This window comes from Notolepis coatsorum, assembly GCF_963971535.1.
Source record: "Notolepis coatsorum genome assembly, chromosome: 18".
Taxonomy (NCBI): Eukaryota; Metazoa; Chordata; class Actinopteri; order Aulopiformes; family Paralepididae; genus Notolepis; species Notolepis coatsorum.
In genome coordinates this window covers 93,421,300-93,433,661 of record NC_140182.1, presented here as the reverse complement: position 1 = coordinate 93,433,661, position 12,362 = coordinate 93,421,300, and the positions used below count along the sequence as shown (strand labels likewise).

The 12,362-nt window shown below is 45.3% G+C and overlaps 1 protein-coding gene across 2 annotated transcripts in view; it reads left to right on the top strand.

Moving 5' to 3' along the window:
• The window catches only part of nt5dc3 (5'-nucleotidase domain containing 3), a 48,970-nt gene extending 41,069 nt beyond the window's left edge, over positions 1-7,901 (top strand). For both annotated transcript variants that reach the window (XM_084335387.1, XM_084335388.1), the window contains 5 exons: positions 66-147; positions 273-359; positions 3,102-3,242; positions 6,121-6,185; positions 6,289-7,901. In XM_084335387.1, coding sequence (XP_084191513.1) covers positions 66-147; positions 273-359; positions 3,102-3,242; positions 6,121-6,185; positions 6,289-6,550 — 637 coding nt within the window. In that variant the 3' untranslated portion in view covers positions 6,551-7,901. The remainder of the gene's footprint in view (positions 1-65; positions 148-272; positions 360-3,101; positions 3,243-6,120; positions 6,186-6,288) is intronic.
• The last annotated feature ends 4,461 nt before the right edge of the window (positions 7,902-12,362 follow it).

Below are 12,362 nucleotides of genomic sequence, written 5' to 3'. Positions count from 1 at the left end.
TAGCAGTATTCAGTCGTATATATTAATTAAGGTCTGTCTCTGTGTCCATTACTTGCTGACTGTAGACCTTTCAGACGGGTGACCGATAAAGGGGTGTTACTGTGGGACAGAATCCACAAGCTGGAGAAAGGACAGATCTACAAACAGGTTTGTTGTGCCGGGCCGTCACCGTGTTGTTGTTGTACCCGATCATAAAACAGTCCAAAGAAATTATGTTAGCATACACCTCATGGCATTAATGACTTCCTTTTAACTGTTTTTGGTTCATTCAGGGAAACCTGTATGAGTTCCTGAGACTCACGGGGTGGAGAGGGTCCAAGGTGCTCTACTTTGGAGATCATATCTACAGTGACCTGGCTGTAAGCTTGCAATAACCCTGCATCTACACCATAGTATCATATCTACAGTGACCTGGCTGTAAGCTAGCAATAACCCTGCATTTTTTGCACCATAGTATCATATCTACACTCTACAGTGACCAAACTGTAGGCTAGCAATAATAACTAGCTTACAGCCTATACAATCTATAATCAGAGCTCTTTAGTATGAATACATTTTATTGCATGAAGAAACAAATATTGAATCTGAACATGTTAGATTAGTGGGTAATAGATAATGGTGCTTAGGATGCTACTGTGTGTTGTCAGTTTCCTTCAGAAAACCTTGTATCCTCAATTGTGCCTTTTTTGTTTTGTTTGTTTTGGGGGGGTTGTTGGACTGCTGATGTTTTTCACAGAACATTTCCTGAGCCTGGGCCCAAGCCAACCCATTGATTAATTGAACCTTGGAGACGAAGAGCCTTATCACTCTGTTTTGAAATGTTTTGGACAGCCTGTGTATTTGTAATGGATAGGTGGGCCAAGGTCATTTAAACTCGACCTGAATTCATTATCCCGCTTTGGCTTTTCAATGGAAAACGTAATTCTGAAAACAAAATACATCTATTGCACATATTATCTTTGAAAAGATGATAATTTATGGTGAGTTATAACCGTTTCCATAGCACCCGTTCCTATGCATTGAAAATGGTCTGAACGCTGCTCTATAATCACTTGTCAGATCAAATTAATATGCTGGCCCTACTACTGCATTTGATTTACTAACACCATGATATTGGAATGGAAAGGCATGGGTACCAAGAGGGTAAAAGCATAAGTCATAACCAGCAATCAGAAAATGTATCAAAAAATCCTCCCCATGCATCCCTGATGAGGATGATGATCATAAGCATGCTGGAAGCTGTCTAACGTGTCTTAATGCTATTTCAATGGCGTTTCAAATGTAACAAAATCACTATAGAAAAATCAGTCAAGCCGTTTGGTGCTTTTATATCTACATCAGATATGGAGCCAGTTAATTTGTGCGAATCGCCATACAGCAGCAGAGACGGCTAGCTTGTTGCTTCATACCTCACAGCTAAGCTAGGAAGGTCCAACTTGTCGGCCAAAGGTGATTTGAATGCCAATCTATAAACGAGACTTCACAAAACATTATGCTGTCCACAGCCTACTATCCTTTGATTCTGTTGAAATGGAGCAATCCTTTCCATTTCCAAAACGCGCCGCCCTTCATCCACATTGTAACTAGCTAACGCCTAGCAAGAAATTAGGTCACACAGTCACACTGTGACCCCTAGCCAGGTCACTGAACATTTGGCTTCCCTCTAGAGGAATTGCAAGGAAACAGCAGTAATGTATTGGACAGGAAATGTATGTCACCAAAGATGTTTAGTACAGACGTGTAAATCTTCATTTGAGCATTGATTTAAAAGAACGTGAGTTGTCAGGCAGATATACCGGGCGTTGTGCAAATATAATGCCCACCTCTCAGCCAATCACAATCGATTATTCACAAATCATGTTGGATTGTGAATGGAATGCATCACTTGAAAGTACTCAACCTCTACTGTGTAACTATGAATGTGCATAACATTCCTATTTACCATCTTTAGATTGTTCATAAAACAGACTTGTAGTGTATAGTTCTTTGTCTGAAGAATTGTAAAATGAGAAATATTCAAACAGGCTAAAACAACCCTTATTTCTTAACACATTGGGTGCCACGCCCCCTTCCGGGAAGTGCATAGGCCTTGCCGACCATTAACCCCATGTAAACGCTCACTTTGTTTGTAGAGCTAAACCTATATTTAAAATTATAGCTATGGATCTAATAACGCCGTTGATTGTCAGTGGGTTTCTTCCGGTCAACGTGCAAAAAACAGATACTTTTTTCATCTATACATTTCCGTTTTATACCGTGGTGAATATGAGTATAGTGGTAGAGTGTTCCTGTGTAATTCCAGGGAACTCCATCAAAACAGCCCTTTAGTCAAATCCACTTATCACGTTGCCATTTTTCGCCTGATTATCTAATCATCCTGAAATCAACGCTAGATTATTGGTATTATGTCTCCTCGTGCATACATGAAAGGGGGGTTGGAGCGGGCGCACCTCCGTGCTGTGATCACTGCCAATGGGACACAGCACATACCAAATATCAGATCAACGCAAGATCGGTAATATAGAGTCCTTACCTTGTCTCTGATGTAATGCAAAAAAAAGAATCCAATTATCTGATCGCCATTCCAGATATTCACAGCGATCCTCTCTCCGACGTTATCGGGCATTGCACATGAATGGGCAGGCCCGGTCAGTTGTCCAAGCCATCCCTACAAGCGCTTGTTTTGCCGGAGTGTTTAGGACCCGCCCCCACGCCGCAGCTCGGTAGAGAAAAGAAACTACATCGTTTCAAATGGAGTGCAATAGCGGCCGCAAGGCGGTAGCTGGCGGTATTGACCGTCTGCAATTTCAGACACATTCAGTACAGCATGCACACGCTGCCCGATGAATTATGAATGGCAATAGCGAATAAAAGAAATACCGAAACAGAAACGTAGATCTACGTTTCTGTGACGTGTCCGGCACTCAAGCGCTGGGCCACAGAAACGTAGATCTACGTTTTCGGCAACCAAAGGGTTGATAATTAAACATTTAGTAAATTATTTATGAATGGAAAATGTACTTCTGGTACTAGTTCTCTATATGACATTCTGTCCGTGGTGCTGAAACTGAAGTTCAACAGGTGTTTTGTGGTCTTCTCAGGACCTGACGCTGAGGCACGGCTGGCGAACAGGAGCCATAATACCTGAGCTGAGGAAGGAGATAAAGATCATGAACACACGGCAGTGCGTCCACACGATGACCTGGCTACAGGCCCTGACCGGACTCATCGAACACATGCAGGTCAGAATGCCACTGTGTGTGTGTGTGTGTGTGTGTGTGTGTGTGTGTGTGTGTGTGTGTGTGTGTGTGTGTGTGTGTGTGTGTGTGTGTGTGTGTGTGTGTGTGTGTGTGTGTGTGTGTGTGTGTGTGTGTGTGTGTGTGTGTGTGTGTGTGTGTGTGTGTGTGTGTGTGTGTGTGTGTGTGTGTGTGTGTGTGTGTGTGTGTGTGTGTGTGTGTGTGTGTGTGTGTGTGTGTGTGTGTGTGTGTGTGTGTGTGTGTGTGTGTGTGTGTGTGTGTGTGTGTGTGTGTGTGTGTGTGTGTGTGTGTGTGTGTGTGTGTGTGTGTGTGTGTGTGTGTGTGTGTGTGTGTGTGTGAAAACTTTATTTAACAGATTGCAGAATGGGTACAATACAGTACGGCTCAATACATACAATTGTTAAGGGGATGCAGACCTGAGAAAGACGTTTGTCTTGTTTCCATCAGGGTCCCCCATTTTCAATTCATATAGACATATATGACATACATGACATACAGATAGTCAGTACTGCTACATCTATACATTTATGACATACCAGATTTGCAAATACAGTACTGTTTGTGATACAGAAGGAGTCAAGAAAGGGGAGTATATACATTTGACGTAGAAACTGTACATTGGAGGAGGTTGGGTGGGGGGGGTTGGGTACATTGGGATATTGACAACCATACTGGGTAATTTACATTGGAGGTGGTTGGGGGGGGGGGGGGGGGGGGGGGGCGGGGGGCACACTGTATAAACAAGTAACACTGTACATTGAGGGGGGGGGGGAGGAGACACTGTACAAACAAACACAATTGTACATTGAACTATTGACAAAACCATACTAGGTAAATGACTGTACATTGGAGGGGGTTGGGTTAGGATATTTACAGGGGCCAGTGTTGAATTGCAGTCTCCCGTAGGTGTCCCTTGAGAGAGGTTTTGAAAGTGGGTAGTGATCCACATTCCTTTACAGCTTTGGGTAGGGCGTTCCACATTGATGTGGCATAATTGCGAAACGTGTTTAGTCCCTTATTTGAGCCGAATCTGGGTTTAACATGATTTGTGGAGCTCCCTCTGGTGTTGTGATCGTGGTATTCACTGACCTTTGGGAAGTATTTTGACATGTACATGGGTACCTTGGTCGTGTAGTGTATCTTGTAGACCAGGCCCATTGCAAGTTGTTGTACTCTGTCGTCTACTCTAAGCCATCCTAGGTTGTCGAAGTGGGCAGGGGTGAGGTGGGTTCTAGGAGTAAGGTCAAGCAGTAGTCTGACCAGTTTGTTTTGAGATGTTTGTAATTTTGTTTTTAGCGCCTTTGAGGTGCTTTGGTACCATGAGGTGCAAGCATAGTCGTAGTACCCCTGAATGAGTGCTCCTGCCAGAGTCTTCAGGGTGTTCTTGTTTACCAGAGAGGAGATCCGGTACAAGAATCGAGTTCGTTGGTTGACTTTTTTTATTACATTGGATGCCATTTTGTCATAGGAGAGATTAGCCTCTAGGATGGAACCCAGGTAGGTAATTTCATCTTTCCTTGTGACAATATTGTCACCCACTGTAACTGAGAAGCCGTCGGTCTTGCTGAGTTTGTTATTTGAACCGAAGAGAATGGACTCTGTTTTGCCCATGTGTAATGATAGTTTGTTATCAGCGAGCCATATGCAGATTCTGCCTAGTTCCGAGCTGAGGGTTTTTTCAACCTGTAACTTGTTCTTGTCAGAGACCAGCAGGGCTGAGTCGTCCGCAAACAGGAACAAGTTGCAGTCACAAGCTGACGACATGTCATTTGCATAAATTAGGAACAGTAGCGGTCCTAGTATGCTTCCTTGTGGAACACCACAGCTCACTGTGAGGGGGGGGGGGATAGGGTACCGTTTACCTCCACCATCTGTTCCCTCCCCTCAAGGTAGGATTGCATCCAGCTCACTGATAGACTATCAAAACCAATTGCTTTTAGCTTGTCAATCAGAATGGAGTGATTGACCGTGTCAAAGGCCTTTTGTAGGTCCAGCATGACCATGCCGCAGTATTTGCCTGCGTCCACCTCTTGTTTGATGTGGTCATTCAAATAGAGAAGGCATGTGTCAGTGGAGTGGGATGTTCTGAAGCCAGATTGGAATTCGTAGATTAGATTTTTTTCCGCTAGGTATTTTTCGACCTGTTCGTAGACTATTTTTTCCATGACTTTCGAGATGGAGGTGAGAATAGAAACAGGGCGGTAGTTGCCTGGGTCTAATTTGCTGCCCTTTTTGTGCAGAGGGGTCACCCTCGCAATTTTGAAGTCCTTGGGGACGTGTCCCTGTTTTATGGAGAGGTTTATTATGTGTGTGATGATTGGGGTGATGGCGGCTGCTGAGTCTCTGAGGAATTTGGAGGGGATGTTGTCATGGCCAGTGGCCTTGTTAGGTTGGAGGGCGCTCAGTTTATTGAGTACCTCATCTGTTGTTACCATTTCCAGCTTGAAGTCGTCCTTGCGGACCCCTAGGTTTTTGTAGTAAGCTACTATGTGTTCTACCCCATAAAGCCCTGAGTGGGAGGGTAGTTTGTTTACCAGTGTTGTGGCTATGTTTGTGAAGAAAATGTTTAAGTAATTGGCTACATCCAGCTTGTCTGAGCTTGTCTGAGCTGTCCAGCTTGTGTGTGTGTGTGTGTGTGTGTGTGTGTGTGTGTGTGTGTGTGTGTGTGTGTGTGTGTGTGTGTGTGTGTGTGTGTGTGTGTGTGTGTGTGTGTGTGTGTGTGTGTGTGTGTGTGTGTGTGTGTGTGTGTGTGTGTGTGTGTGTGTGTGTGTGTGTGTGTGTGTGTGTGTGTGTGTGTGTGTGTGTGTGCGCTCATTGCCTCAAGTGGTCTCTGCTCAGCCTCTCCGTCTGTTCTCTTATACAGGTACACAGGGATCCAGCATCTCAAGCTGTTGTTCAAGAATGGATAAAAGAGAGAGAGTCTATGAGGTGAAAGAAATCATCAGTTGTACTTGTTATAGACTTGCCACACTTCAGTTCACAGATCTTCACCTAACGGCTCATTAAACACGTGTGTATCTCCTCACGGCAGGTCGCAAACCAAGGACATCTTCAACCCTCAGTTCGGGAGCCTCTTCCGGACGTACCACAACCCCACCTACTTCTCCCGCCGACTCTCGCGGTTCGCGGACATCTACATGCCCTCCATCAGCTGCCTGCTCAACTACGACTTCCAGCACACCTTCTTCCCCCGACGCACGCCCCTGCAGCACGAGTCCCCTTTCTGGCCGGAGCAGAGACCTGGCAGGGCCTACAGCATGCCCTCCCAGCCCCACAGGACCCAAACAGACTGAGATGTGTTCCTGACTCCACCCCCCACCAACTCCACCCCACACGCTTTTTAAGTAATGCGCAAATGTAATGTTCACCATAATAGTGTTTCCCCGCTGGTTTTTAGGTTATTTGTGGAGGCGGCAGGCTGGGGTGGGTAGGGTACACATAGTCTGTAGTGGAAAAGATAGTGCACGTGCTACATAAGAAGCACTGTTCACGTGTTATTGTGTTACTTTGGGAAATCTATTTGTGGTGGTTCTCTGATATTGTGGTGGGCCGTGGACATGCAATAATGTGTGTGACAGTGGGGAGTGTTTAATGTACACATCTCAAGTTATAATGTATTATTCTGACACATTCTGAGATAGTCTTTGATTTTCTTTATTACATTTCTTTTTGTAGAAATTGTAAGAGACTGTTGGTTAAACGGGAATGCAGAGGTGTGGAGATCAAGCTCTGGCCTTCAAACAACAATGCACTGTTTTGTGTTGAGCTTGAAATGAAATGATAAGATGTATATTATAACTATTTGCTGTACAAACTCCATTGCCTTAAGCTTGCACAAAAATGCACTGCTTTGTACATAATAGCTGTAATGCTTTAAAGGGGCATTCCACCTAGATTTACTTTTAGGTTGTAATTGTACAAAACTGAGATGGTTTGAAGAAGATTGTATGACCAGTCATTTTCAAGGACATTAAATCCCATATAATTCAAGATGTCTAGCATAGCTGGTGTCTAACATTTTCTCAGGCAGTGCACTTTGATGACGTCATATGATTGGATTGTCCTTACTTTGAGAGCTTATAACTCTTAAAATAACAGGAACATGTTTTCTTATGCAGAATTGCAACCTTAAACTCAGTTTCAGTGGAATACCCCTTTAAGAAGCTAATATTCCTGGTGGTACCTGAAATCCCCTAAATCCTATTTGTTAGACCATATGAAAGCCCATTTAATTACACGATACTGACCTTGATTATTTCAGAGTAGCTGAAATACAATGTTCCATGTTTACACTTAACAAATTACTGACCTGATTTAAGTACTGTTGAGAAATGTTGCTATTTATTTATATATATATAAAGTCATAGAAACATTGCTGTATTTGTTATTCACATGTTTTAGTTGTTTAAAGACGGCACTGATTTTGTGCGTAAAGGCTGAAAAAATACAAAAAGTGTTGATACAGATTAATAGATTCTAACAGAATAGCTGATATTGACACATGATTTTAGAGTTTTGAGCTATTTGAAAAAGAAAAGCTGACCACGTTTACCAAAAGCTCATGGTTTACTTGTGTTTCTGAAATGTTCAATTTGCGTTAACTTTTCTTTTGTGGAAGTGTATCTTTATTTCACTATTTATTAAAATGGCAGTGACCTAACTCAGATTAGTCATTATAAAAAGCAGTTTCTGTTGTGAATTAGTTACCACATAAATGGCAAAGAAAATTATTTTGAAGTAATGCTAATAGGTATACTTTCATCACAGACTCTAATTAGTTCTATTTCGTTATGGCTTCGCTCAGCACCAGTTGCATAATATCTCGCTTCAGTGGATATGCACTGAATACATTTCAAAATGTACCTTTACATACCAACATCCGTCTGACCACACCCCCATATGCTGCCTACATAAGCAGGGGTGGGTCACACACTCATCTCCTTCTCAAATTTCATCCACATGATAGTGCCTGTATACCAATCACTTGGCGAGGAAGAAAGTATTAGCTGGAGAAAGGAAAACAGAAGAACAAGGAGATACGTTGACATTATATCTTTATTTTCTCTCACTATTTTCGAGAAAATACGGCGATATTGTCTTCATCACTGGAGTGTCTGGAAGATGATGATCATTCTAAACCTCCACCGGTTTCTTCGTATTAGGGGCTTGCGTCGCTGATATACTTTCCAATCTGCAGTCCTCCTTTGCTGCGGCTGGATGGGTTTGGCCCTCCGAACATGCAGCTGGACTGTGGAAGTCTGTTGTGAGGGACTGGTTGGTTTTCGAGCCTGGGTGAGTAATGTTGCTTGCGAGCGCCAGTTGTCTGTTAGTGCTATGGGGGCTAGCTGACAATTTTTACGAAAGCCGGCCCCAGATTAGGGTCCTCTGTTCGGCCTCTTAGGCGACGGCGGAGGATCTTGGTCTGAAGCCCATTATGGTCAACTAGTGGGCCGCGACCAGGACCTGGTGATCCCAGGATTCTCTGGACAAGCGGATGCTTCTCTGTCCCGTGCAGGCCCCATCTTTCACATAAAAGTGAAAGTACACCCTAACGAGGAAATGTGGGCATGGATGTTCGTTATCGGAAGATCCATGTTCAAGTCGGCTGCAGCCCAGATGGGACTTGTGCCGGCCCCGCCGTATGTCTGGTAAAATCACCGTTGTAAACTGTGTTGACATCTCTTTTTCTCTTCTCTCTTAAAGGATGAGGAGGGTTTCAGACGGCGGCCTGTCTGAAGTGTGGCTTGTTATGTCGTTGTGTACAGTTCAGGTGATAGCTGCTTAGCTTGCGTGCTAGTTGTGGCCTACCTGTTAGCCAGTCAGCTGTTAGCTGCGGTGCTAGCCCGTTGTGTCACTAGGCTAGGAAACGTTAGCTTGTTGCTATCAGTCGAGAGCGGCTGTTAGCTTGATGCTACACTGTTGAACATTGCTATGACTATAACATGCCTTAAACACTCTGACTACGACGTCATCTTTGACAGAGGATGTTAGTCGAACCTACACCGGGAGCCCTGCCAGCGAGGACTGCGTCAACATGGAGAAACGTAGCGGCTGGGTGGCGCAGTGACGCTACCCTCATCGCCGACACAGGAGATGCTGTGTTCAATTTCGGTGTCCCGTTTGCCAGATTGCAGTTCTCTTGGCCTGCACTCAGGGTAGGAAGGTCCCGACCAGACTTTAAACACTTCTTCTTTCCTTCCCTTCTAAATGTTTTGTAATAACGATGTTTTCCAAAACGTGTGTTGCTGCAATACATTGAGGATACGACGCGTGTTGTGTGTGAATTGTCTTGTCACTGGTATAGCTTCTCTCCATAGAAATCGGGTTGTTGTTTACATGTGTAAAAATTATCTGGTTAGTTGTGATGAGAACATGTGTGTTCATGTAACGTTTGTGACGTGGGTGAACTCACAACTAAGGGGTTAATTAACCTATAAAGCTATGCTTAGTGACATGTGATTGAGGAATGAATTATTTTCTCAGCCTGTAATGACAATGAACAGTGTGTTCACATATTAACAGGGTTACCTGTTCAAACTTGGTCGTATCAAGGGTAAGGAAGGAGGGGTGATCCCCCCGATTTCCCTGGGGCTTCCCCACCGTCCTCTCAGACATGTTTACAATTTATTGTGTTTGTGGGGATACGATGTAACCCTCAGCTTAATTGCTGGGGTTGTGCTTTCCACTTGAGAAACTATATTTTCCTAAAGAAAAGATTGTTTGGTCACTTATCATGTGTGCTTAGCAAGGCCTGTGGCCAATACATAATCGAGGATTCTGTATTCTCTCGTTATGAAAAACGGCGTTCCTCTGTAGCAAGAGTGTACTTTTGCCATTTTTTGTTGTGATGAAGGGTTGTGTGTGTCTTGTGATCTACAACTGGGTTAGGTTTGGCCACAGAAGCACATGTGTAAGTCTGGTACCGGGGCTCTTTAAGGGGGCCCTCTCTATTCTGTGTTTTTTCCTTAGTAAAAATCAGATAGCAGGTTAGCACATGAGCTATGTGAAGCTATTAGATACTTCATGTAGCAGACTATGACTGTGTCATGCTCTATTTGTCATTACATCATATCATGGGTGTGGGGTCGTAAAGGGGTGAACTGGTAATCCTTTCCTCCCCTTTTCTGATTGGTCAGGGGTTAAAACCTCCTGTCCTTCAAGGTTCCTGTCACGTTGCTGTTCGGCACGTTACAGGGTAAGAGGGGGGGGGGGGGAGGGAGTTTCCTGGTCCCACGCCCTGGAAGATTGGGAGTGTGCACCGCAGAAATCCCCCCGCCATAGAGTACGTCACTGAGCGCGTCTCTGTTGGTAAGACTTCCGTGAGTTGTTCAGGTCCATGTTATGGATCTGTTTCAGGGAGTTGTCAGAGCTCCTCCTCACGAAGCTCCTACTCGGGCCTTCTGTGAGTTCGGACTCTCCTTCCCTGTGAGGGAGCCTCCTCAGAGTTCAGAGCCTCCTCCTCAGATTGTCAAGGTGAGTAGAACTTCAAAAAGGAGTTCTGCTCTATTGTGTGTGTATTCGATTCAATTCGATTATTGAGTGTGTATTGGTTCAGTGCCTCCTCCTCGGAGAGCCCTAACCCAAATATTACATAGCTCAATGTTGCAATATATTATTTTCAATCTATACAGCTCGCGTGGGAAGTCTCTCTGGGGATTTCCGTCTCCTCCCTATGGCGAGGGTGGTGGGATGTAAAAATGTAAAAAAAAAATTACCCTCAGCTGCGTCACGTGGGATTCATGTCAGTCTGTGTTTCTTTCTTTTTTAAATAAAAAGAGGAAGGAACATGAAGCACGACGGCTCCGTGTCGTTCTCCCAGGCGACTTGGAGGAACAATGTTTGGTGTCTTGCTAGACTATCCATTGATGTGTTTGGGTCTCGACGCATACATAGTGCTGGCTCGGTGTGTTTCTGTTAAGGAATCACGCAGGGGCTAAGTGCGCCTTGGTTGCTTGTTATTAAAACAGCGTTTTTATAGGGCAACTGGGATGGAGTTTTGTCTCTTCCGAGCGCCAGTTTACTAGGTTGTCTCGATGAATTCTTGTTCATATCTGGGGGATGTTAACGGAATAGATCAGAACATAGGTAGAGGGGTCTCACGCCTTTGGGGTGGGCCACTGAGCACGGTCCAAATGGGACCGTCTGGGTGGCGCCCTCTTTTCATGTTTTAGATCGACACGCATACCTACCCCCTCTTCTGGAGTGGGCATGTCAGCGTGGTTAGGACACAGGACTGGTCTGGTCACGCTGGTCCAGGTCAGTTGAACCTGTTGTCCGCCGGGGATGCAGATCTGCTGTTCTGGTACCCTGAGGGACTTGTGCTTCGGCCCGGGTGTCACAGGGTTAGGCGTTATGGAGATCCTTTGTTGGGTACACGTTGTACCTGGCACTATCCTAAGGGACTGGTTCTCATTATTTCGCTCCTCTCTCACGCATGGCGAAGAGGGGGCTGTTGGGGTGGTCTTCTGGACCTCCTCTGGTAACCCTGTGTGCTTCCCGAGCCGCCGGGCCCGGTCCGAAGTAAAGTTTCGTTGATACCGTAGGCCTGGGATAACCCTTTTTTGAAAACTGAAACACTTGTACTGCGGTATAGCCGGTGTATACCCGCAGGTGTGTTTTGGAGTTTTTTCTTGAGGGGTTATAGGAACAACCACCGTCTGTACCGAGAGGGTAGTTGATTCCCTGGTATGTTGGAGCAGAGTCAACTCCCGGGTTACCCGGTTGAGTGTGCCCCCTGCACGTTCATGACGTCTGCCAATCATGTCAGCCTTCTCTGCCTCGACCCCTCTGGGTGTTTTTTTTTTAATGGAGGCTTTGTCATTGTGATCAACAACGCGAGCATACGCCCCTTCCGCCGGGGGGGCTGTTTTCAGCTGACTCCTTTGGCGCCTGTCTCGTCCGCAGTGCTCCAGGCTCAGGTTACAGCCTGCTGCCTGGTTTCCCCGGTGCGCTGCCTGCTTCCGTTGGTTAACCTTTTTGAGTGCTTACGGCCATGCTGACTGCCTGTGTTTCAGAGTCAGTGTGCCAGGCGGTGTGCTATTGGGGGGAAAGGGCCCGCTCTTGGAGGGGCCTTATCCGAATACGCTGGCGATGTGGGGGGCGGTG